Below are 27305 nucleotides of genomic sequence, written 5' to 3' on the forward strand. Positions count from 1 at the left end.
ACACAGCTGACAGAGCATGTCAGAGCAGAAACTAAGCCCTGAAGTAAAAAGGAACCGTCTATAGACTCAGAGACAGGTTTGTATCGAGGCACAGTCAGCTGTGGGACCTTAGAGGGGTGTCTTTCAAAATCGAGTCCAATCTAACCAAACTAACCACAGGTGGACTCCAGTCAAGAAACATCTCAAGGACGATCAGTGGAAAAATGATGCTCCTGAGCTCAGATTTGAGTATCATAGCAAAGGATGTGAACACTTATGTACCTGTTTCAGAGTTTTTATTTGCAAAACATTCTACAAAAATATCCATACTGTGGGAAAAGTGTAGCAGTGTGAATACTTTCCAGATGCATTATGTCACCACAAAGACTTGGCCATAGTTTGTCTTTCACTATGCCAGCATGTGATAACAGTGGCTCAGATGGTTGAGCGGTTTGTCTTGTAACCAGCAAGTTGGCAGTTTGAAAGTCAACTCCTGCGGGTGCACACTGCCATTGTGTCATTGAGCAGGTCGCTTTATCCTCCTTGCCTAAAGATAAATCTTTGCTCCACCATCTGTGTACACTAGTGTATGAATGAAAGTGCCAAATAAATTGAGACCATATTTACCGTATTGAAGCAACTTTAGCTGAGATCATATTTTTAATTATCTTTCATTCATAAACTTTTTAATACAGAGCCTATATACAATCAAGTCCCGTCTTGAGCATTACGTTTCATGGATACTTTTGGTTACATGAATTAGCATGAGCCCTTTTGAAAAAAACAAAAAAATGAATAAAATAAAGATTGGATTTAAAAAGTAAAAATCTATTAAATGCAGTCAGTTTGACTGTGAATGTAGGCACATTGTAGATTGATTCCACGTGTCCAAACTGTTGCATTTAGAGTAGTTGATCTATCTGGCCGGAACTCCCTCCCACCCCTTTGTTTGAGGTAAATTGGTGGTGTGTCTGCCCACGTGCCAGCCTCTCTTCGCCGCAGGGACGGGGATTTAAGAGTCGCGTGGTCCTCTTGACCGCTGTCAGTCATCTGCGTCGCCAACTACACACTGCACGCGCAATGACGCACGTCTCTCCAGTGGTTGTTGTCGTTTTGACACTCCTCACTTTCGGCATTACAGATGCCTTCGTACTTTGCACATGGACCAAAGTTTTGCCAAACGGCGAAGTGCACTACAGCTTCCTGCGGAGCGACGGGTCGTCTCATCGGCTCTATCACAGCATCTGGTCGTCACCGCGCAAACTGCTGAGCTGCTCCTTCAGCGACAACAAGGCAATCATTCGGAAGTACATTAATCTGTGCCATGAAGATAAGCACACTTTTTCACAGCGCCTAGACGTGCATTCTGACCATGTGTTCAACGAGGAAGAGCTGTGCACCTCTGTGGACTTTCCGCAAACCGCTGCCCTGGATGACGACAGGGTCAAGAGGCTGGTCAGAAGCACCAGTCAAGATGGAGGGTCAGGGGTCAAAACTAAACTGCGCGTCAAGCGCGGCTTTATTGTACCCGGGACACTTTGGTGCGGTTCCGGTAACAAGGCACCATCATATTCAGATTTAGGTAGGTAGGATATTATGCTTTCTAAATCCTACTTTATTAAAATCATCATTTATTATTCTTCGATTTTAGAATTTATTCACATGGCCTTGCAGGTCACAATGACAAAAGACGTCTTATAGACTAACATAGGCTATTATGATTATGTGTAGTTCATTAATCTGATCCATGAAGAAAATGTAGTTACTCCGCCAAAACGATGCCTTTTGCGAAGAAAATAAACAGCCTCAAAATGGCAATCACAACCGTTGAGAGACAACCATTACATAACATTATTTAGATTTTTTTTAAATATTTAATAATTTTGAAAAAAATTCAACAACGTTATTTTTTAGAAAAAAGAGAATTCAAAAATCTAATTGTCATAAAAATGTTGTTTATGGCCTGACTGTCCCCGCCTGTATTTTTCATCTTTAAGAAGGTATAAAATGTGTAAATTGTAGCTAAACCTACAAAAGAATCACTTAATTACATTGTCCACTAAGATAACTCATTATTTTACTGTTTTTAAGTATTAAAAAATCTTATTTCTATTAAATTTTTGCAGTTTTATGTGTAGTTTTTGTAATTCATGTTACCGAACTACAAAAACTCCACATATTAATGGTTCAGTCCAATGATGTCGCAATCAAGAAGGTGTTACATTCAGAAGAGACTTTCCCACCATCTAAACCAATCAGTGACTCTCTCTCTTCCATATTTTACTCTATGAACTGTGGACATTTGGAGAAGGGGGGGCAAATATGTTACGTCATTCCTGTTACCAGTTTTTAATGACTAAATCCAAGTATGTTTCTGTTCTAACTTATTTAAATCGATATCTACAAGAATTGTTGGTTCAGTGGGTACAGCCTTCTGTGGCAAATGTTGTCATTCCTGTCACCGTCATTCCTGTTACTATTCTGAGGAAGAGAGATAGGAAAAATCCATTAAAAAGATTAAAAAGAGAGACTGAGATGGCCCCCATACATTTTGTACACCTAAACATATGCCAATCTAAAAAATTTAAAAAAGGCACCAATTTGGCGGAATGACCCATTTAGTGCATAGCCGATATGACATTAATGTTTTGATCGTTTCATTATTTCCAAGATTTGTGTCTGTGTTTCTCCAATTCTGGAGCAGTCTGAAATGGTCACTAAAATCATGTCCCTTTCTTATTTTGTTATAGGGATATTTTCAGAGACAGATAAATGTTGCCGTGAGCATGACCAATGCCAAGACACTATTCTGTCTTTTCACTCCAAGTTTGGAGTCTTAAACAGAAACATCTTTACTATGTCTCATTGTGATTGTGACAACAGGTAAAATCATATCGACATGTCGGCATCAATGTTGCATTATACATTTTTATATAATATTATTTTGTAGATTTCACCGTTGTCTAAAGGATGCCCAGAACAGTATTTCTGATGTGGTTGGCTACACTTTCTTTAACCTGCTCAAGATGCACTGCTTTGAGTTCGCCCATAAACTCAAATGTACAGAGAGAAACTGGTTTGGGATGTAAGTTTTTGCAAACCTCAATATCAGTTTCCAAAATAATGACAAGATGGCACTAAAACAAAGAGACATGCACATTTTTTTAATATACATGTTTTTCTTGCAGGTGCAAAGAGTCCAAAATGACTCTTTATGCAGCGGTTCATCCTCCCACCTTATATGTGACAGACATGGCAGAAGTAAATGATACCAGCCATGAGACCACTACCGCTACATCCATCCCTGTCCACAATACACAGCTACTTTTACCGGCCACCACAGAGTCAACTGCTGCCACACTTTCAACACAGTCGCCATTGATATTTCCAACCAGCATGAGCATGAACACACCAGTGATACCCACCACGTTACCTTCAGGAAGCCCTAACCAATCTCAGCCACTGCTGAATGCTGATATTTCTGGTAATCAATGATGAACATCTCCTTTTTATGTATCGAATTTCATTTTGGATACAGTTGCAATGAATCCTTCTTTGTATTCTCATCTTGCAGATCGGTGGTGTGCCATTTATAAGTATCTTGATGAATGCAGGAACAGGATCCTTCCTCTGCAAAGGAAATACGGCTTTCACAACAACGAGCCAAGGACAATGTACCACTGCAACTGCACAGACAGGTACAAGCTCATACCTATTCTTTTGTTTGGTACAACTGTTACTTATCTACAAAGTCAAAAGCAATGCAACTTTATTTATACCGCACATTTCGTACACAACGCAACTCAATGCCTATTTTTATGTAGTTCTTTATTGTTCAAGGTAAATGTTTACTCCTGATGACACTGATACTACACTTGTGAGTGGAGCATCAATCAGTAGACATAGTGTGATGCTTTGTAACACAGAACTTGGCCATACAAGTGATAGTCGGGAAATTAGAATGTCGTGGAAAAAGTACATTTATTTCTGTAATACAACTTAAAATGTGAAACTTATACTTATATATGTTATAGACTCGTGACATGCAAAGTGACATATGTCAAGCCTTTGTGTGTTATAATGGCCATTTTCAAAATATTCTAATTTTGTGAGCCATAATTATCAAAATTATAACAAATAAAGGATATATCTCACTTCGTATGATGATTTTTGGCTCACAGCTTGGAAAAAACAGATTCAAAATCTCAGAAAATTAGAATATTGTGAAAAGGGACTATATTGTATACTCAAAGTGTCACCCTTTCTGTAAAAAAAGGCCCCCTTGTGGCCGCTCAGACACGTTAATCACAATTTTTTAATCACAATTTGACGCAGGCTCGCGGCATGCTGGCATCATTCAGCACGAGACTTGCCAATAGTGTACGCTCGCAGCACCCATAACCCACCTTATACATACAACTGTCCTGTTATTCTGTGTGCGTCTTACAAAACCACAGACACACACACACTTACACATACAGTTGTAACTTCAATAAATCGAATCCAAAGAAACATCTGGTGTGATTCTGACCGATCACACACTGTGGGCTCTACTTAGCGATCCAACACAAATCTAAATCAAGGAAGCCAGTCTTCTTCCGCACAAAGTGGTCCTTCGAGCCGGATCCAGAGCTTGCAGTGGAGCAAGATGTTTACCACAACGGATAAAGAGTCCAGTGCACGATCCAGGAGGCAACGGTCCCTCCCCAACTACTTGCAAGATTACGACTTGTCTGATCTCCCGATCAGATCTCAAACCAAAAAGTCTTCTGAGTCACCGTCCAGAGAGCGACCAGACGAAGAGGACCACAACAGACCTGATTCACGCCCTGCATCCCCAGATGGTCAGCTGCACCGCAGCCCAGCGCAACGGTCAGTTACTGACACACGGGAATCTTGGAGTGGAGAAGGGAGTGCCAAATCCTAGAACGTGAAAGGGAAGATCTCTTAGCATCGATGGAGGAAATGAAAATACAGAACGAGCTGCTCAGAGCCAAAGCGGAGCCCAGTAGTTCCCGTCAAGAGCCACGTACTCTAACTGCCAGAGATAGACTTTACAGAGAAGGGCTGGATTACGGAGGTGCTCCATCCCGGTACAAATTGTCAGTCCACTTCCAGGACAGGGACACTGTATATAGAAGGGAGACACCACCACGACCGTCCTCTCACAGGTGTCATGACTACAGCAGAAAGACAAAGGGCCACAGGGAATCATCCAGATATGACTCTCCCTCACCTAAGCGCTCTCCTGAGTCAGCACGCACCAGGCACCATTCCCCGCGACGAAGCTATGAGTCCAGAGAGGGGCGCTATAGTTCTCACTATAATTATGAGCAGTCCAGCCATCGCCGTTCACCTGAGCGCCACGCCAGCTACAGAGACTCTCATTATTCCTCCAGAGAATACAGAGAACCATCACGCAGAGGTGACTATTCTCCTGCACGTCGCCGCAGCTACTCTCCAGACCGACGTGACAGACATAGTACTCCTTCACCTCGGCGCGAGCCCAGACGTCGACGCTCAGTGACTCCCCCTGGTGGACCCGAAAAGACTTACAGAGGGCCCACTCCTAAAATCCCGGACTTCAACCAGCCTAACCCAAGAGATTTTGCGATACTCCGCATCGCCCTGGACAATCTGCTTCCGAGGGATGCCACTGAATGTTTCAAGTTTCAAATATTAGTGGATCATCTGAAGCTGGAGGAAGCATTGCTGGTGGCAGATTCTTACAGCAATTCTGATTACCCCTTCACTGACACTATGACAGCCTTAAACCAGCAGTACGGGCAACCACACCAACTCGCCCTTCAGCGTATAGCTGAACTGATTGACGGCCCCAGCATCTAGAGTGGTGACATCAAGTCATTAAGGTTGTTCGCCCTGAACGTCAGATCCCTGGTGAGCATGTTGGAGCAGCTTGGTTTAAAGGGGCAAGTTGAGCTGGACTGTGGTTCTCATGTCACCCGTCTACTGGGCAAGCTACCACACGACCTGAGATCCAGTTTCAGGTGCTACATCCACCCGCTCCGCATTCCTATTCCCACTCTTCTGGACCTAGCAGATTGGTTGGAATACAAGCTCCATATCCAGGAGGATATAGCACAGTATCGCTTGAAAAAGACACTTGAGCTAAGCCGAAAGAAACCAAGAATACTGTCAAGTCGTCACCCACTCCTCCAACCAGTTTAGACCAAAAGAAGTTCTGCCCATTCTGTGACAACTACAAGCACACTCTGAATAATTGTGCAAATTTCAAACTGCTCAGCGCAACCCAGAAACGCAACTGGATACAAGAGAATCACCGATGTTGACGATGTGGCAGAGAACACAGATCAGCTGAATGTGATCTGAAGATGTGCTGTAAAACATGTAACAGCAGACACCTGCTCGCTCTGCACGATGTCAGCGAGAGAAGCCAAGCCAAGACTGGCAAAGCAGAGAGAGGACCTGAGCAGGTGAAATCCAGTGAAAGTAAACCTTTGGCCATAACAAGTGCAGACCAAGTGTACATTGGCAAGCCACCGCAGGGACATCGTGTGCTTCTAAAGGTCAGTAAAGTTATCCTCCGTCATGGTGACCAGACTCTAGAAACATATGCTGTGCTAGACGACGGCTCCGAACGCACCCTGCTTCTCCAACCGGCTGTCCAACAGCTGGGACTTGAAGGCCAGCCCGAGGATTTGCCGCTGCGTACAGTCAGACAGGAGCTGCAGACGCTTCACAGAGCGGCTGTCTCATTTACCATCTCTCCAGCCTGTTCCCCAGCAATAGTATACGACATCCAGGGAGCCTTCACTGCACCCAATCTTGGGCTAGGCCAGCACACCTTTCCCTTCAAAGCACTGCAGAGCAAATACAGACATCTGAAGAAGCTTTCTATCCCTTCATTCAAGGGCATTGTCCCGCTACTGCTAATTGGCTCAGACCACCCCCACTTGGTGACTCCAGTTGAGCCAGTCATCTTTGGTCCCCCCGGTGCACCAGTGGCTGTCCGCACCCGTCTCGGATGGACGCTGCAAGGTCCGACCAACAATCTAAAGCAGTACCTTATAGAACAACGCTGTCTTTTCACCACCTTCGGGGCACCTCCAGCCGACATCTACCATCACGTCGAGAGACTGTGGCAGCTGGACGTCCTCCCATGGCGCAGCGAAAAGGCCAGTATGAGGTCACGGCAGGACAAGGACGCTCTTGAATGCTTGAATAAACAGATTGTGCGAGTAGATGTTGATGGTGTTCACCGCTATGCCACCCCTCTCCTCCGCGTGAAGAACTTTCCCCAGCTCTGTGCACCAAAGGAGGCAGTACTTCCTCAGCTCCGGAATACGGAAAGGCGGCTGGCGAAGACCCCTGAGACGGCCCAAGTCTAAAACGCAGAGATCCAGAGACTCGAAAAGGCTGGCAATGTGGCGAAACTACCCCAAAGCACAGAGAACACCTCAAGCAGCTGGTACATCCCTCACCACCGTGTCGAGCACAACGGCAAGCACAGAGTGGTTTTTAACTGCTCCTTCCAGTACAATGGCGCTGACCTGAACAAACTCCTGCTCCCCGGTCCAACCCTCGGTCCACCTCTCCTTTCAGTTTTCCTGCGATTCAGAGAACATTGTGTGGCCTTCAGCAGTGACATATGGGGGATGTTTCACCAGGTCAGGCTCCTTCCAGAGGATGAGCCTCTCCTCCGCTTCCTCTGGAGGGAGCTCAAGCGTGAGGAACAACCCACAGTCTACCAGTGGAAGGTCCTTCCGTTCGGCACTACCTGTAGCCCCTGCTGCGCTACATACACCTTACAGAAGCATGTCACCGACCATACTCAGCCAGCTGACGCAGTGAGAGACTCCGGGCCAGATCTTGTGGTTCAGGCTGTAGAGAAGACGAGTACGCAGACGGGTGGTGCTCCTTGCAATCTTCAGTGTCATACCTGGCGCAAAAAGTGGGCAGGACAGAAGGGGGGGACAGACTCTCATTGCGATGTTGTGGTGCCGCCCCCTCCCCATGCTTTCCCCAGACCTGCGGAAGGCGGTGGGTTGCGAGGGGGGGGGGTTCTCTTGTACACGCGTAACATGCGTGATGCAACGCGCAATGTTTAATAAAGATTAAAGAAATAAAACTGTCGCTGCAGATCCAAGGTGAGCGGGCGGGGAAAGAGAGGCAGCAGCCTCGCGTTCGAATGCGCAAAGTTACGAAATGTACAGGATTTAATTGATCAGACACTGTCATATCGGCTGCGGAGGAGTTGCAGAGTTATGCAGTAGTTACAAGAAAACTGTAGCGTATTGGAACATTTGCGCTACAGCTGCAGGATTCTTGGAGTGGCTGAATTGGAAGAAAAAATGCGCTTCTTTCTTTTGGACTGAGCTGTGGTTACACAAGGAGCATCATCAGGAGGTAAACACTGACACACAATGGTTTTGTCACCTTAAAACTCAGATTAGACCTGGTGTTGTGGCACTTGAAGGCACCTGTGGTTTATTTATGGATAACTGTTGTTGTTTTGGTGTTAGGGGTGTGCGCGTTGATCTATCAAAGTAGTCCAACGCTCAACCGACACTCAACCGACGCTCAAACAGACTTTTCAAGGCAATTTCGCTTTTGTTTTCAATTGTGCTGCTTGTAATAAACCTCGCCTCAGTCGGCCTCTTTTTCTTAAATAACGCCCTCTCCTAGTGGCACAGCCTTTAGCGCAAAACCTGCGCCACATGCAAGATCGCGCGTGCACCATGTTGCGTTTAGAGTTGCGCACGGACTGCGCCAGTCACAAGATCTGGCCCTCCGTGTTAAGACATTTCTATGTTGATAACTGTTAACCAAGCCCATCATCGACAAGCTGCAGACTCTCCTGGCCGAGGGAGGCTTTGAACTACGCCAGTGGGCCAGTACCCACCCAGACACCATCCGTCACCTCCCTAATGAGGAGAGATCGGCTAGTGCTGAAAAGTGGATCGCCCAAGGTCACCCAGGTCAAGAAGAATCAGCCTTGGGCTTGCAGTGGGACTGTCGAGAGGACACCCTGTCCTTCAAGTGTCGAGAGGTTGCAGCCACTGAAGAAGTTGCCACTATGCACTCTATCTACAAAGTGGTGGCAAGCCAATATGACGCCCTTGGCTTTCTAGTACCTTTCACCTCCAGGGCCAAAGTTGTCATCCAACACCTGTGGGACAAAAAGTGCGACTGGGACGACCCTGCTCTACCAGACCACCTGCTTGCTGCTTGGAGAGAGTGGAAGGACGAGTTACCTCACCTACAAAACATAGCACTTCCGAGGTGCTACACTGACCGTGAGTTAGACTCTCCCACCTGTGATCGTGAGATCCACGTGTTCTGTGATGCCTCAGAGAAAGCTTATGGCTCTGTGGCATACCTCTGAACCGAGAACCCTCATGGTGTAGTCCAAGTAGCTTTCATCACCGCAAGATCCAGAGTTGCCCCAAAAAAGCAGCACTCAATCCCACTCCTGGATTTATGCGCCGCTCTGACCGGAGCACAAATGGCTCAGCTCCTCAAATCTGAACTCACACTGCCCATCCAGCGGGTTGTGCTCTGGTCGGACTCTACTACCGTGCTCACGTGGTTGCAGTCTGAATCATGCCGATTCAAAGTGTTCGTCGGCACACGTGTGGCAGAGATTCAAGATCTCACCAAGGACGACACATGGCGGTACGTGGACTCGGCACAGAACCCCGCTGACGACATAACACGTAGCAAACCTCTCAACACGTTGACACCCGACAGCCGCTGGGGTCAAGGCCCAACCTTCTTGTGGTGTGACCAAGACAGATGACCACAAAGTCGTACAGAATCAGATCAGGGTGAAGAGCTCAAGAAACCTCCATTCTGCGGCCTCACGACTACCACTCCAAGTCATCTCCCAGACGCTAAGCAGTTCTCTTCCTTCTTCTTCCGCACACTTTCATCAGCTAATGAATCAAAACACCTGCACAGGGTCTCAGGGAGACTTTAAATGGTCTCTCAGTCAGGTTCAGTAGAATTCACCATCATGGAGAAGACGCTGACCTGACAGTTGTGCAGAAAACCATCATTGACCTCTTCCATGAGGAGAAAATAGCAATAGCAAAAGAAGTTGGATGTTCTCAAAGTGCTGTATCAAAGCACATTAATATAAACTTAAGTGGAAGGACAAAGTGTGGAAGAAAAAGGTGCACAAGCCGCAGGGATGACCTCAGTCTGGAGAGGATTGTCAGGAAAAGGCCATTCAAAAGTGTGGGGGACCTTCACAAGGACTGGACTGAGGCTGGAGTCAGAGCATCAAGAGCCGCCACACACAGACAGATCCTGGACATGGGCTTCAAATGTCATATTCCTCTGGTTGAAGCATCCTGGTCTTCCATAACACCTCAGTAGTGCCACAGGCTGATAGCATCCAAACCAAGTACTAAATACATATGAATGATTATAGTTTTCAGAGGACTGACTTTTTTGTTTAAAATATAGAATTTTTCATTGATTTCATGTAACATTCTAATCTTCTGATATTTTGAATTTGGGGGTTTTACAAGCTGTAAACCATGATTTTCAAAATTAAAACAAATAAAGGCTTGACATAGGTCACTTGGAATGAGTCTATATCATATATCAGTTTCACATTTTAAGTTGAATTACAGAAATAAATTCACTTTTTGACAATATTCTACTTTTCTGGTACATCCACATTAGCTATGTATAGTATCTTAAGTTCATCAGTTTACACAGATTTGTATACTGACACAATCACGCTATTCCACAAGACTCTGTGGCTGCTTTCATGCATGTCGTTGATGTTCTGGTCTGGCTGTTCTTGAGAGCTGATGTTACAAGTTAATTTCTCCATTGTGAGATCAATAAAGTCCTATCTTATTGTATCTTAGGCTGATGAGGTTTTCTCTATGCATGCTGTATGTGTTTGTCCTGCAGATTGTTCCAGAGTTTGGTCGCCTACACTGTCCATTCTGAAGCGCAGACTCGTCTGTTGGACCACGTGTCTCCGGCCTGCTTTGTATTACAAGACTGTACGGCCCACCAAATGTCAGTGGACACTTTACACACACTTTTATACTTGCATGACACAGCTCCAGTCGCACATCCTCTAATCTCTCTATCTCTACGCTTGGTCTCACAGCTGTCGTGCGGTAGTGGTACAAACACAGTCCTCTCAGGCCGGCAGCAGTGCAAATGTGAACGAGCAGCGCCATCTACAGGTGAAGGGACTCAGACTCAGGAGACCATCTTCGAAAAGAGCCACAAATAACAGATCTCCCAAGCTTCACAGACTCTGCCTCAGAATGGTGCAGCGAAAAGTCCACAAAAACAGGAGACATCACACTAAGGAAACTGTAAGAAAGAAACCTGAATAAAATGTTTGATGTTACAAATGTTGTGGCTTAATTGGAATGAGTCACATGTGAACCAAAATCAAGTATAATACATCAACTTCGAAACTTAAAAATGGTTGACCTGCACTGCTTTGTAGATAGATATTGCAGTGACTTTAGGCCAAACATGTTATATTCTTTCTGCTCCTGCATGTATCCACCTCAAAAAGTAGTAAAAGTGGGTGAAGTTTTGCGATTTGGTGGGTTTTCTTTTGCTGGTTTTGCCTCTACACACCTCAGTCTATGCTACACACACAGGTTTTCAACAGGTCAGATCAAATGCCCAGAAAGTTGGGACACTCAATAAGAATGGCTAGAATTCTCAGTCTAATTCTGACGTGTTTACAAAATTGGTGGGACAGAGGGCACATGGCTTTTCAGTAGCTCAGACACAAAGGTGGGACAGGTGATCACCCTATATTGCTTCTGTGAATATTTGAGATGTAATTAGTTTTGTATGTCCTTTGTCACTGCTTGTACCCAATGAACTATGTAAATAGGTCTGTTATTACTGTGTCTAAATGTGAGCCTGGTGGTTCTCTGCATCATTCTGGTTGTTGTAAAGATGTTTCAATAATAGGTTTGACGCAGCATCATTACTAAAAGGCATTTTTTTCTTGACTAGAAACATATCTGTTACCAGTGCATAATATCTCTGTAATAAAGCGCGCAGGTAACTTTACTCCATGGTGAAGTCACGTGGAGTAAGTGACTCCTTGTTGAAGTCTGGGGGGAGCTGCGCAGGGCCCGCCTCTTGCTTTTAATCTGACCAACATTTCGCCACGGAGGGAAGTCCAGAGAGCTGGGAACAAGGCGACACGTAATCCCGGATCAACTTTCTGCAGGGAAAGCTTAACTTTTTGTTGGTTAATTAACCCAAACATCTCCAAAGCAGCAGTGTGGCGTTATAGCCAGCGGCGCAGCTATTGTCCCGGGTCTCGTAGCACAGCGTTTCCTTCCCAGCGTCCCTTTTCGTATGGGATGAAAGTTGGAGCGGCGATGGAGAAGCCAAAAACCAAGAAAGAAAAGGTAAACAGGCGCAAAAACTCGTCGGTGCCATTGCCCATCACTTTTCTACAGCGTATTTCGTATTCATCCTGCGCCCTTATCTTTAGAATCCTATAGCCTATTGTCATATATGGCTTAAAGTATGTTAAAATGTACATTAGTTGTGATTTAGCCACGTCTAATCACATACCATTTACTCTTACTTGTAACATGGACAATACTCCTAATATAATTTCTGCTGAAGTGTCAAAAGTGGGGGAAAAAAAAAAAAAATAGATGGGTCCAAGGCCGGATTTATGAAGGGGCTTACAGGGGCTAAGATCAGGGGCCCAGCAGGTTGAAGGGCCCATGGGCATAAGGAGAAATGTGCGTTCTCAGTGCGGGCTGTAAACTAGTTCCCTCTCTCTTTGCAGACTCCCTCACATTTATCAGATGATTTTTTTTTTTTTTTTTTACCAGAGAATAAACCTGGTCTACCCCAGAACTAGGGCCAGGTCTGAACCAGGACTACACCAAGTCTAAACCAGTTCTAAACCAGGTCTGAGCCATTTTCATTGAGTTCACACAAAAATATGTAGCTATTGGTCTGTTAAAATGCATCATTAAAATAAAAAAGATCTCTGTGTGAGGACCCCCAGACCCCCCTTTTAAATGTGTCCCGCCACCAGTCTGGCAGTAGCAAAGGTTCTTCCACGAGGGCCACGGAGCTCAAATTGGGGTCATTATATCAAACTGTTTTTTTTCCACAAATTTGTCTTTTTTTTAACTCGTCCTATGTTTAAGACGTTACATCTTCATGTTCAAATAAATAAATAAAAAATCATTAATTTATCCTTATCCTTTGTGCCACGCTGACCACATACAGCCGCTGGGTCACTACAAGGTAAACATTTTTCGCATTAAAAAGTTCCATTCTGCACCTTTAAAGTACATTAAAAGGATTGAGGATTTCTAAAGATTAGATTCGCTGGCTTGTAAACTGCAGAACAAGACTGTAGCGTATTTTCTCCAGTTTGGCTTTACCCAAATATAAAAGCTTATTGGAAAAAAAGCGTCAAAGTGATTAAAGCAAGACGAAAATGAGGATGAAAACGCAACAAAAATGTGATGAAAAAAGGCCACAAAACAGTTACAAAAAAACGACAAACACGTGATGTAAACACAACTAAAAAGCGACAAAAGAGTGACAAAAATGTGGCCAAACATGACAACAAAGCAAGGGAAAAAACAATGAAAAAGCAACAAAAACACGACAAAAACTCTTCCGAAATGAAACAAAAATGCAGCGACAACGGAACAAAAAAAGTTAGGAGGGGCTTAGCTTCAAATGAGGCATTACAATGTTGCTATCCAGTCGAGAAGCTTTTAAATTTGGACGAACTGGAGACTCGGTTAAGGCGGGGGGTAAGAGGTTAAAAGGTTTCTGTCCCTGGGATTAAAGATAAAGCAGGTAAACTAAGCAGACTGAGCAGAGTTGAACCTGAGTACTGACTTCATACATGTATTTTGAGTTTATTAGGAACCACTATGCTACTATTAGGAACTACGAGATCAATATCATTGCCAATTTTCAACTATTTTTTGTGTTTCCGTGATGTTTCTAAAGTAGGCTATTGGATAGAATCATTCATGAGATAATACTTATAAAACTAATCAAATCAAATAGAGGTGTTCCAGGTTATCTCATTAGAAATGTCATTTTCTGGTACTGAGCAGACCATGCAGTGTCTGACTACTTCAGGGTTAGCAATGAGGCAGGCGGGACACTGTCCCCACTACTCTTTAATATTTACATGGATGATCTTTCTGTACAGCTCAATCATTGTAATTCTGGATGTGTTGTAGGAGGTTCTGTTGTTACTCACCTTATATGCAGATGACCTGGTTGTGTTCTGCCCACACAGTGCTGGACTTCAGCATCTTTTGGATATCTGTTCACATTATGGTTTTCAAAATTTAATATAATGCAATGGAAAAGACATATATAGTTGAGAACTAATGGTTGATATGTCACAAATATTCCCTGAGTTCACTCTGTGTGGCATTGTTTAATGAGAAGAAGTACTTGGGCCATTATATTTCGAGTGACCTCACTGATGACAGGGCCATGCACTGACATGTTGGTCAGAAAGTGTCATGTGTGTCTGTGGATGTCAAAATGAACTTGCTTAAAGCACTTTGTTCTCTGTATACAGCACAACTGCAGCAAAGTTTTAAAAAGTCCAGCCTGCAGAGGCTCACAGTTGCATAATTATAACGACTCTATGAAGCTGCTGTTAAAGATGCGTAGACGCTGTAGTGCCAGCCAGATGTTTGCTAACTGTGGAGTGTGCTCTTGTCCTTCTGCATTTCTACATTATTTTAAATTATGTTGACGGAGCAACTCTCAGAATGCCATAATACGGACTTTGTTGTGTTCTGAGATCAGCTCAGTGAGATTCAGGTCAAAAATGTGGAATCATTGGCGCTCATGCCTTTATGTAACAGGCAGTTCAGAATAGCTGGTGCTTATCTGTTTACTGTAAACGTTGCTGTAATTCCGTGCAGTATTTTCATCATTTTCTACTTTCTTTTTTTTAGCTATTGATCATCATGTGTTAGCACATGTGTCCTTAATAAAGATTCATAATAATATGTTAAATATAGCTGGAAGAAGTGATTATCGGCCCTCACCGACCGCCCTTCACAGAGCAAGGGGGCACCATAGCAGCCTTTGTCTCCCTGAATTACGGTATTATTGCTCCTTCCCTTCGTTTATACACCGTTTACAAAAATCTCCACTTTGCAGAGCGTTAACAAAAATCTCAAAATAATGTCATTTATCTGGATGCAAGTGGCCACAAAGAGCAAGTGGCCACATGCAAGCACTAGCGCTATACGATGTTAAGAGCCCCTTCCCTGGTTGATCTGTACCCAGCCATACCTCAGCCTTACCTCAGCCTTACCTCAGCCTCACCTCAGCCTTATCTCAGCCTTATGTCCCTTGCGTCCATTGTTCTACCTTGAGTGTGTGTGATGTGCTTGTGTGGTGTGTCTCTGGGGAGGTGGAACAATGTGTTTGTATTTGTGGGAGAACGTGGGTGTGAGGGAATGTTTTTAAATCTGTAAAGCACTTTGTGTTACATGAAATGTATGAAAAGCGCTATATAATTAAAGATTGATTGATTGATTCACCAGCCCTGATGGCACTCTGCCCAGAGCAAGGGGGCGCTGTCACCTTTATCTCCCTCAATCTTAAAGAGACTAGATGCAAGTTGGTCATTTTACACTCACTACTGCCACCTCAGGACTTACGTGTAACTGCAGTCTGTATATTAAGCTTGTGCATGACAGCACTTCGGACATGAAAACTGTTTAATCGTTTTTTGGTTTATTTTCTCACATTTTCTGCCTATTTGCACACCCTGAGTGTTTCTAAGAGCTTTATGTAACAAGTACATTTCTCCATTGTGAGATCAATAAAGGCTATCTAATCTTAAGTGCCAGCTTTTTGAGTGCAGGATTTTCGAGGCAGTTGTGGTGAACAGGTCTGAGCTCATTCTACACAGCAGGACATGGCTGGAACATGTAAGGGGATGAAAATACTTAGTTTTAACATTTTTAAACTCTGTGTAGTCCCTTTAGGTTATTAGTGCTGCTGTCTTTGGATTTTTGTTGTTTTGCAGAGGTTCTTAGTTTGGGGATTTTGGAATAGAATATCTGTGTGTGAAATTGCATTACTCACAGGAATCTTTGCTGAATAGCTGGTATCAGGCTGTTGTTTTCTTGTTTTTTTATTTGATAAAATCAGAGTTTCCCAATTTTTAGGTCGTCTTTGTTTATTGTAGAAGCCTTTCTGCTTTAGCATTATAAACACACCTGGGTTTTCAATTCACATAGGAATGCTTTGTTTCTCTCTCTTTTTCCTATACATAGATTCGCTCCCATGGCGCTGTATGTATGTCAATGTTCAGTGGCATATGAGTGAGTGAGATGTCAGCTCATCCCAGTGCCTGTCTCTATCACCACCTCTGTCAGTGTTTATGCACATGAATGTAGAAAAATATGATTTAAACATTTACAGCAAGCACACTGCTGTTAACTATTATGTGACGTTCTGTATTTTGTTATAGGCTATAGCTTTTATGGAGAGCTGTGATCTCTTAGTAAAGTCTACTTACATTTTTAATTACTAATAAAAGCAGTGTGTGGCTGCATAAATGGAAGCCTGCAACTAATTTGTCGCTCCTGATCTGTGATTGTGCACGAACTCAGTTTGCTCACACTTTAGATTACAGAAAGTTAGCCAGTTATTAGTAAGATTATTAAAGTGCACATATGGGGATAAGTAAAATTTTGCCCATACATACTGATAATCTGGTTATAAACTTCTACCTTGCCGGCTTATATTCTTTATTTAGACTTACATAATCTTTTGGCAGTAGTGGGTTCTTAATATTACTGCAACTACCAAATCTGTTTTAACACAGGTTGTATTGATCAGTCCCAATGCCTGTTTCTTATCTCTTAGATCAGATGTCTTGGTTTTGATATTTTAGGTAAAAGCAAGTGTATTGGGGTTTGGTTTGGTTGAAGGTGGTTAAGTTGATACAGTTTGTTTGATACTAGTCAATTTTTTCTTAAATAATATTCCATAATGCGTTTGTGCTATCCTATTTCCATCTGGAATGAATGAGCCTCCGTCTTAGGGTAGAGGAACATTGAGCACGAGGGAGAGAGAAAGAGGCAATAATGAGAGATAATGAAGGCCTTGCATGCTCTGGTGAAAGGACAAATTTGGAAACACCAGATCTGGGAGGGTGCACCGTTGCACAGAACTGACCTCAACGTGGAGTTTGTGCGGGTGTGACGGAAACCAATGAGGAGAACAGGCTTCAGCCACATTTCTGTTTTCTCCCTCTAAAATAATTAAATATGTGCTTCGCGCTTTCACTAATGATAGTAATAATAGAACTAATAAGACCTGTCTGGAAAAACCGTAACGCAGATTTGCTTCTTCTATATGGAGCAGAGTCTGTTTCCTCCTGTTGAGCTGCAAACTGGACATTTTCACAATTTCAAATGGCTCAGATTACAACCCAAGTCGTGTTATTCTAATGAAAAATTGGGTCACTGATGCAGGTGTTCTGGTAGTTTCCAAAGTGAAGGAAAGTACCACCATCAGAGCCGTTGTGTTCTCACTTGTGTCCTTAATAAAGATTGAATGAATGAATAGTGCCATGGAAACCTCCCCATTTTTACAAATCCTTTATTTTGTGCCAATCAAAAAAAAAAAAGAAAAGTATAGGATCCACCACCTACTCCGTCTACCTTAAAAACTGCAGTTTGGAGGATTTTTAAGAAACTTTGCAAATAAATTCTCTATTACAAACATTTTGTATATTATGGGCGTGGCCAGGGTCTCACTGATGGCACATTATCCTTTATGACTATGCACTTGTCAGACCGAGTTGAATATTTAATCACCTATACTCTGAATGACACTTACCTTTGCTTAGATGAGTTGATTCGTACCTGTCTGGTCTTTGTGTGTGCACTCAGTCACGCAAATGTTATTAGCATTCAGCCTCTCCAAACTGGGGTGACGTTAGAAGTTGCCAAGCAGTTCAACGTTTTCCCAGATAAAGCAGATAAACAGGGGTACTATATTGTGAGGCATAATAACACCTGGAGTACTTCCAAGTCCGCGCAGTAATATCGTCGCTTAGAAAATCGACATGTTTAATTTTGTGTAACTAGATTTGGATCAATTAGATTTAAATAGGGGAAACCTCGAACAGCTTGGTAGCTTCTAACTTCACCCCGGTTTGGAGCTATACCTTTGCTGGGAGAGGGTGAACGCTAACAACATTTGCATGACTGAGCACACGCACAAAGACCAGACAGTTAAGCATCAACTCGTCGAAGCTAAGGTAAGAACACATCTCAGTGTGTAAAAACAGTGGCCTATTCCTTTAAGAGAGCATCGCTGGTGGTCGTTGTAATAAGCCTCATGTTTCCAAAGAGCGCACTTCACGGACAGGGCTCATTGCAAACTTTCAAGCAATAAACCCCCCAAAAAAGGATTTGAAGGTGAAGTTCTACTTGTCCTCCTAATAATTAGTATTTAATGTTTCTCTCTGCAGTTCCCTTTTTTTGGCTCCCGCTTGACCAGCAAGGCTGTCCAGTCTTCACCCTCGTCCTCCTCTTCCTCTCCCGTGCCTCCAGTCGCGGCAGTAAAAAAGGCCAATAACCAGCTTGTGTCAGAACCTGGCCTGAGCAAATCCAAATTCCTTGAGAGAGTACGCCGCAGTAACCAGGCCTGCCAACAGGGAGAGTATGCACTGGCTGTTCATTTATACAGCGAGGCCCTCTCAGCAGACCCCCAAAACTGCATCTTGTACAGCAACCGGTCGGCCGCCTACCTCCGCCTTGGGCAGTACGGCACTGCTCTGGACGATGCAATCAAAGCACGACTCATCAACCCCAAATGGCCGAAGGTAAGAGGCTCAGCTTCATCTGATCTTTTGTATCTGTAAATGGAAGGGTAATGAAAGTGGTATGTCCATTTGACACGTACCTGAAGTTAATGTGAATGTGTATGGGGCTGTAAAAGGCGGTGTAATCAATTTCAGAAACAGATAAACATAAATTGTTTCCAGAACCGATGCTAGCCTCTGGGGTCTTGGCTTAGTGTTAGCCAATCAGCTGGATTGTGGAAGGAGAGCTTTTCTACTGTGTTATTGAGTTGTTGGACTCACTAAATTGAGCTCCCGCACGCTGATTAAGTGTCATGCTTGATGCGTACTGTTTCATCAACTAGCCTGATGTATGAAATTAACTAAATGTGCAAAAGTGATGGAATTCTCTGAGAACACAATTCACACGCCACCAAAGACTGTCACCACACATCGTTTGAACTGACCTTTTTGTTGACATCACTCAGCTAGACACTTGTTATAAACATTTTACAGAGAGCATTAACATAAAGTGCATGTGTACTGTGCGGCTGTCGGGCTTGGTCTGGGGTTTGGGTCGCTTTGGGTCAAGGAAATCTGAGAAAACAAATAGTCGCCCTGCCCCCCTAGTAGGGCTGAAAGATATATCGTTATCGTATCAATATCGAGATATAAACATTCAAGATATTAATATCGAACAAGCAACAATATTCTGCTATCATACTGATATCAAGATATGAACATTCAAAACATTAAAATCGTAAAAAGCAAGATATAAACGACAGATTTTCATCAATACAACTGCACTCTTTATTATTATGTTTTTATCTTTCTGAAAAATGCTTGGTTTTCACCGAACCCATAGTAATATTGTATCATATCGATATCAAGATATCTGGCATGAATATCGAGATGTGAAATTTCATCCATATCATTCAGCCCTACCCCCTAGAGCGTTTGATTGGTGTGAATCCATCTTTACACGCTGTAGTCAAGAGAACCCCTGCTCATTTGCTTCTGTCAGACTGGTGATTCGGACCACACAAGATAAGCTATACCATCCATACATTTTGGACAAAATGTCCTGCTGTACCTTTAGAAAGTACTCGTTTCAAATACCTGAAATGTGGCTGGGACTGTCGGCTCATGCCTACTTGTTCTGCACAGGAGCGTACTACACAAGGCATAGCAGGCACAATGTAGGCATTTGATGGTAGTAACGTTTTTGTGCTACATATATTTATTTTCTTACCTCCAATAACATGAAGTCAGCAAATGAACTCATAGGGCTGACGGTCATTCAGTCTCATCCTAATCTCTGTTAGCTGTTGCTTTCTTTGTGTTTAATCTGATTAAAATTTATAAAACCTTATGCTCCTCTCCTTAGTTTGTTTGTGTAGCCTACAGCAGCACGTATGTTGACCACATACATTTTATTATATTTAGCAGGATCTTTTGCCAAAAGTTTTCAGCTTATTAACTATGGAGGACAAAGAGCTTGGCTTTTGTTGTACCCTCCAGTCTGCTCCCCGGTTCACTGTCACTCGTCAACATGCGTATAAACTAATGAACAGCCTCAAAGGCCTAAGCTCTCTGGTCCCTGACCCACAGTTTGGTAACCACTGTTTCAAAGCTAAGCGAAACCTGGTTATTTATTATCATTGAGACTCAGCCAGATGGTAATTAGTCTAAACCATGTACACTCAGAGAACAGGGAACTAACGACAAAGCCACTGTCCAGATTTGACTGTCCTGTGCTGGAGATACCTGTATAGAGTATGTTACAAATATAATTACTCTTGCAATATTTAGTGGGAAAAAAATATCATCAACAACACATTTTGTGTAATATTAGGTTAAATGTGAGCCTTTTTCTCACAACAGTAAAGGCTGCTCAGAGTCAACCGAGAAGGAAGTCCTTTTTTGTTCATTTCCTCTCTAACCTCCTGTCACATGCTTTGTTGTTTGTTTTTTGCTGTGACTGTGTTTTTTACCGGTGAGCAGCTTCTCAAAACAGGACTGATGGACACTTGTGTTTTATAGTGTAACAGTGTTGGAGTTGAAAGATGGACTAGGGTACAGAATATTTAAAGTAATTCAGAAGCAGTAGTTCGGCTTCACAGGGTTTCGACTGGGACGGCGCCGGTTCCATTGCACTTCCTCCCTCTGTGGAGGAGAATGGACGGAAGCACTGCCTGGGTGTGTATGAGTGTGTGAGCACATGAACTGCGCTTGGCTGTTATTTTGTTTTTCACGATGAGGCCTTGGCCCAAGTTTAGCATTTGAACACAACATCATTCCTGTGTGTGTGTTGGGAGTTGTATTGTGTGTGGTATCATAGCATTGGATTTGCTGTAGCATTTGTTTTGGGTCAAAGACGAGGCCAAATCTAATGAACTACTATAAGGCTCTGTGTGAGCAACACTTACTTGTGCTTGAGTGGTCTTTTTCTTCTTTTCATAACACTTGCTTTCACCACCCTTTTCGCTTTCCGTTTGGCCAATTGCCTCCACCATCAACTGCTTTAATGGCACAGGAGGCACTCACAGACGGTCTCCCACATAGATCAGTGCGGCTCGGTCATGGGAACAGCAATGGGATGGGATTTAGCGTCAATTGAGGCGTCTCTCTTTCTTGATGTAGTTGTGCTTTAACAACACAACTGTTGAAAATTGTGTGTAAAAAAAAATATATATATATAAAATATATATATATATATATATATATATACAGTATTTGTTTATTTATGAAATCAGCTGCTAATAGCTGTCCACTAGAGGGCAGCGTTGACACATTAGCAGAGATCTTTGTTTTCAGAAACATAAACTTGGTCTTCTTTTTTATGCTTTTTCTCCAATCCTCAGAACAATGAAGTCGCAAAAATCAATCAAACATTTCAGGATTTCAGGTTACCAGGGGCCTCGCTATAAAGTGATGGTATTTTTGCCTTTTTAATATATTTGTTGTGTGATACAGTATTTTTGTTACACTTCATTTTCAGGGAGTAATTTTGCATCATTTTAAACCCTTCAACTGATTTGTCTTTCTAATTATTATTATTATTTAATTATCTACATTATGTCTATATGTGACTCGTTTGGTGCATTAGACACTGTAGCTGTTTCCAATTGCTGTTCTGAGTTCAGAGGGACATTTTGTCAATAAGGAACAAACATCTATTACAGGTTTTACAGTTTTGATATTGTGGCCACCTACTTTCATTAGATCCATGTCATTAGGGAAAGCCATGTGTGAACCTATTTCATTTGTTTAGAGCAAGCAGATCCTTACAGCACTGAAAGTTCAGAGGAGTGTGAGCATTCATTTACCTTTACCTTCATCAGGGATCTCATTTATAAAGCTCACGTATGGGCAAAAGGAGGCCAAAACTTTCTGTATGAACTGTTCTGTGGTAATTATAGAAATCACGCTCATGCACGGACACTGGAGTGCTCTGCCGCTGGCTCCGAGCAAGAAGCATGAAGGATCCCAGCAGAACCACTAAGTGATTTTAACCATAGTCTGACCATAGTCTTTGTGTCAAAAATCGTGAACATATGCATTAAACTACAATGACTATACACATTAGTGACATTAGGCAATTAGTTATGATATAAAATAAAGTATTTAGAAAAATAGCCCACCGAGCCCATTGATACCAGCCGTCACTGCTGCTTCACAAACACGCTCATTTATTGCGCAGATTTACTTCTCGTAGTCGTAATGAACACAAACACCTGCTTAACAATATCATTAGTATTTTCTCCGCCTCAAATTTTGCCCTTTTACCAATTCACAAGGTTCCATGTGCTAAATGTGCGCTGTGGCCTTTGCTGTGATATAGAAACACAAATATCCACTGCACTTACTTTCTGTTCCTATTTAGTACTCTACCGTGTTTACACATGTCCAAACACTTAGTCAATGACCCCCTTAGATATCTGTGGTTCATTTAGAAGAATGATTGACATGGAGTGGCAGGGATAAACAACCTCCAACTTTGAATAAGCATTTTCTTAGCAGTTATTATTATCAATGGGAATTTACTGGCACCTGTGGCCAATTTGACTCAACTGTTTTAACCTCTTAACCCCCGCTTTAACAGAGCACATTTTCTCCAGTTTAGCTTTACCCAAATCTAAAAGCTTCTCGACTGGAGCTCACAGCCTTTAGGCCAGCGTAACGCCTCATTTGAACGCTAAGACCTACAAACTCATTTAAGTTGTAACTTTTTTCGTTGTATCTTTGCTGCGTTTGTGTTGCTCTTTTGACACTTTTTTTCAAGAAGCTTTGAGATTTGGTTAAAGTCCAACTGGAGAAAATGTGCTCGGTTAAGGCGGGAGTTAACAGGTTAAGAGATGTTTTAAATCTTACAGCTGCGTTACATCATGACACTGCTTGATCTGCAGCGTGCTCTGTGTTCCATCATGTCGAAGCACTAAGGGTCTGTTTTGAATTGTACATCTGTTTCAACAACAGAAACATGACTATTGTCATATAGCTGCATTATCGAACACTATGCTGAACATGCAATCCTGTCAGTGTGATTATTCCATCATTCAGATTAAGCCTTTATACTGTATGTCCCTAGTTCTTGTAAACACACTCAACAAAACAGAAATATCAATAAAATAGGCGGCGCTGCTAGCAGATCGATCTGATGAATGCTGTTGTTTCTTGGCGTGAACCTTGAAATTGACTACTTTGTGTGAGATATTCTCTGTTTGTGTTGTCTAAAGCATTGTGAAGGCTCCTGTGCCCCATGAGTCCCAATAATACACCAGCTCCAGTTTCAAGGAGCTCTGGTTGCCTCCTGACAGTTGAGATGCATTGAGAGGTATTGGGTAACAACACATAGCCTTTTTTCAGTTTATTTGTTACAAAGTGTAGGCCACCTATCAAACACTTTCATCACAAAAGAGAATTACTTTTTGTTTTCTACCTGTAGTTACAATCATGTTCTCCCTAAAAATCTGTCTTGAGGTCTTTATTTTTGGAACTTTTCTAAATCCAGTAATATTTTATGTTAATGTCACAAATATTTTTTTTTTTTTTTTATGTCATAAGACAGTGATTCAGCTCCAGCCCTTAATGAACTAACTGAGCCAGTGTATCAGTGAGTAGCAATGTTTTCTTAAGCTGTGTATGTGAGAGGGAGAGAGAAAGTGGGAAGGCACAAAGGAGCTGGAGGTGCAGAGCGATGTTGACTCGCGTGTAGCGGCTTATTGGTGCTGGCAATGCAAGGACGATACCTTTGCTGGCAGGAAGGATTTTACATATGTGACATGAACTGCCTCCGCTGGACTTCCATCTTCTGGAGTCATCACTAAAGCAAGGATATGTACGGCCTATGGAAGTGCAACATCAAGGATATTTTGTCTGCTCCATAATATAAGTTTTCTCTAACTGGTCTCACAGCTTGGACTCCCTTTAAGGCTTTTTACTGACTGCGCATACCTTACCTTTCATTCAAAAATGATGAAATGGCAGCCCCGGAAAAAGGTGAGTAACTCACTTTGAGATTGACCTGTTAAACAAAGCAATTATGTCTTGAGTCAAGATTAGGGCTGGGTACCGTTAAACAGTATGGTATCAGGAAAAACGTTTTGGTGCTACTGGTATCAAAAAATAAAAGGATCGAGAGCAGGTACTTAAGATCCAAGTTTTTATTCTGTTGGTCCTGGGACAGCATTTTAGGAATAATTGAAAAGGTTCATTCATACAAATACCAGCTCGGGGTAGAGTCGCTGCTCCATCACGTCGAGAGATGTCAGTTGAGGTGGAGCATCTGGGAAGACCCAGGACACGCATGAGGTCCCTAGAAAAGTTCTGAAATGTAACGGAGCAAGACCTAAACATGCTTTAAAAGTGATCAGTAAATTCTTAAAATCAATTATAAAATGCACAGGGAGCCAGGCTAAAATCGGGGTGATGTGCTGGCGTCTGTTAAAACCATTGAGAAGCCGAGTTGCATGCTTACATGTACATGTATATGCTTTGAACATATACATGTACTTAGTGTGTAGTTCATTCGAGTGAGTGTCTTCACTAAGTGACATGTTTTAATGTCTTTGAGTGGATTTTGCTTTTCCTGCAGGCCTACTTTCGCCAGGGGGTCGCCTTACAGTACCTGGGTCGCCACGCAGATGCTCTGGCAGCGTTTGCCTCTGGCTTGGCCCAGGACCCTAAAAGTCTCCAGCTGCTGGTTGGCATGGTAGAGGCAGCCATGAAATCGCCACTCAGAGGTAAGACCTTAACATGTCACTCTATAAAATCCTTTCAAAATAAAACTTTCTCTATGATTATTTTGATTATTATTTTGATTATTTTGATTATTTTATTCTTGTAGCAAGAAACTACTTCAGAAGTGGTTTAATGAAGATAAATTCTTCTTAAATTTCAGCAACACAAATTTTATGTTGTCTACAAATCAAATGTGCCCAGAAAATTTATAATTGACTTTAAATGGAATAAGTATTGAGACAAAGTCAGAATTTAGTTTTTAGGAGGACTCATTGATGAAAAATGTACATTTACTTTATAAAAGTGCATTTTTTTTCTCACTGTCTGACATGAAACCAGAATTAACTTTTACTTTTACATGTTGAAATGTTGGTGAATGCCGGGCTTATGGAAATCTTGGTTCTGCATTATTCTCTAAAGGAAGTTATATTTTAGGCTGCGCAGAGATATGGTGCAGTGCTGAAATGTTGGTGCAAGTGAACTTTGGACATTTTACACAAATCAATCGACTAAGCATCAGATATTAGCGGCGAATATTTTTGCTCGTTCTCGTGCAAAAGTGGGCGGGTCGGCATAAGGTGAATTGTGAGCAGCAGGAGCTTGTGGAAGGATATCCATAACATTTGACCCAAGTTACAAAGTTTAAATAACTTGGCTAAAGGCAAGGGGACCACCAATTCATTTTCTCGTAGGAGAGGTGTGGTTTTCGATCGTCCATAGTCGTTTATTGGGCGCTACAAATGTCTATCATATGTGTCTGCAGTAGCCACAGCCAATCGTATCATCGTATCTGACGACGTATGACGTACCCTCTATAAACTTTCGAGCTAAACTATTTAGAACACGGCCTAAAGCTTGATCGAAAAATAGCGTCGCGTCTGCTGCTGTCATGTTTGATCTGTAAATAAACTTTTTTTTAAATATATATACTTAAACAAACTACAAGCTTCCAATGTCGAATAGCGCGTCATCGTCTTGCCGTCCCTCCTCAGTCTGTGATTGGTTCCCAAATCCATGCAAACACTTCAGCCATGGTCCCCAGGCTGCTGTGCAGTTCGAAATAATTAGAGCGCACAGAGTTGTCTGGCATTAGCCAGGCTACAGTTTAAAGGCAATGCAACCAAATATTTTAATGAAATGACACTTTTGGTTTTGTAAAAAGTAATATAAAACCGTCATTCTTCTGGTGTTTAGTAAATAGAAATATTTGTTTTTTAATTCTAATTGACCAGACGTTAATTCTGTTTTTTATGTCAGTCAGTGGAGAAAAAATGCAAATGTATTTTTTTCATAAAGTGTATGTAAACATCTGGTTACCGCAGTATTTAAGTATGTGCCTCAGACGGACAGCAAATTTGCTCAATATTCACTCCCTTCATTTTACTGTGTAACTGACCATTACAGAGATCTCACTATTGATAATAAAAGTTATAGCTGTTTCCTGGGGTTCAGCAAACAGCCACTACAAGATCATTATTTATGCCATGCTGTGCTCCAATTACTCAACGTATACATTGCTTGGCTTTTCATATATATGTTTTATCTGTCGCATTCTTTCACATGCAGACACACTGGTGCCCACCTACCAGAAGCTTCAGAAAATGAAGTTGGACAAGAGCCCATTTGTGGTGGTGTCTGTCATCGGCCAGGAGCTGCTCACTCATGGTTTCCATGGGGCTTCTATTGTAGTTCTTGAAGCAGCACTGAAGATTGGCACTTGCTCACTGAAACTACGTGGATCAGTCTTCTCTGCACTAAGCTCTGCCTACTGGTCTCTAAACAACAAAGAACAAAGCATGGCATACATGGAGCAGGACCTGGAGGTCACCAAAACTTTAGGTGAGCTCAAAGTGAGAACATGCACTTCTCTGTTCATAAACCGTACTGAAAAGTAGCATCATTGCTCTTAGCTTTTTATGTCTTCTCAAGGTTTTTGGAAGAAAGAAAAAAAAAAGAATCAGATGCAACATTCTCCTTAGATAAACCCTTTTATCTAGTTTAGATTTTTCTCCAAATTGTTTTCCCCCTTAACTGTTTTCAAACATGACCATATATGGGCAATTCCAGAGACGCCGTCTGTATCTATTACGGTAGATATATTGATACTCTCTGCAGATCCAAGTTGATCTATGCCAAATCCAAGTTAAGACATATGATCCATCTCCACAATGATGAAAAGTGAACCAAGCACTAAAATGAGCATGGTTTCAGTTCATGCACATGTGATAAATGAGAGCTAGTATATATGAACGTGATTGTAAAGGTATGA

At 42.4% G+C, this 27305-nt stretch overlaps 2 protein-coding genes across 3 annotated transcripts in view; both read left to right on the plus strand.

Annotated features, from left to right (window-relative positions):
• The first annotated feature begins 993 nt into the window (after positions 1–993).
• pla2g3 (phospholipase A2 group III) lies at positions 994–11358 on the plus strand. The gene is made up of 7 exons (XM_079582843.1): positions 994–1561; positions 2730–2862; positions 2930–3064; positions 3168–3463; positions 3554–3677; positions 10891–11001; positions 11096–11358. The coding sequence occupies exons 1-7, from the start codon at positions 1060–1062 to the stop codon at positions 11328–11330; spliced, it is 1536 nt and encodes a 511-aa protein (XP_079438969.1). The 5' UTR covers positions 994–1059; the 3' UTR covers positions 11331–11358.
• A 781-nt stretch (positions 11359–12139) lies between these two features.
• Positions 12140–27305, plus strand: part of ttc28 (tetratricopeptide repeat domain 28) — a 35143-nt gene continuing 19977 nt past the window's right edge. For both annotated transcript variants that reach the window (XM_079551379.1, XM_079551380.1), the window contains exons 1-4: positions 12140–12377; positions 18482–18835; positions 24891–25038; positions 26603–26875. In XM_079551379.1, coding sequence (XP_079407505.1) covers positions 12330–12377; positions 18482–18835; positions 24891–25038; positions 26603–26875 — 823 coding nt within the window. In that variant the 5' untranslated portion in view covers positions 12140–12329. The remainder of the gene's footprint in view (positions 12378–18481; positions 18836–24890; positions 25039–26602; positions 26876–27305) is intronic.

The sequence above is a fragment of the Gobius niger genome (assembly GCF_951799975.1).
Source record: "Gobius niger genome assembly, chromosome: 2".
In the NCBI taxonomy this organism is placed as follows: domain Eukaryota; kingdom Metazoa; phylum Chordata; class Actinopteri; order Gobiiformes; family Gobiidae; genus Gobius; species Gobius niger.

Excerpts from the sequence above, each read along its gene's own strand:
- pla2g3 (XM_079582843.1), top strand. The coding sequence starts at position 1,060 with ATGACGCACGTCTCTCCAGTGGTTGTTGTCGTTTTGACACTCCTCACT. Across the intron at positions 3,464-3,553 it reads GCTGAATGCTGATATTTCTG|ATCGGTGGTGTGCCATTTAT; the intron begins GTAATCAATGAT and ends CTCATCTTGCAG. Across the intron at positions 3,678-10,890 it reads CACTGCAACTGCACAGACAG|ATTGTTCCAGAGTTTGGTCG; the intron begins GTACAAGCTCAT and ends TTTGTCCTGCAG.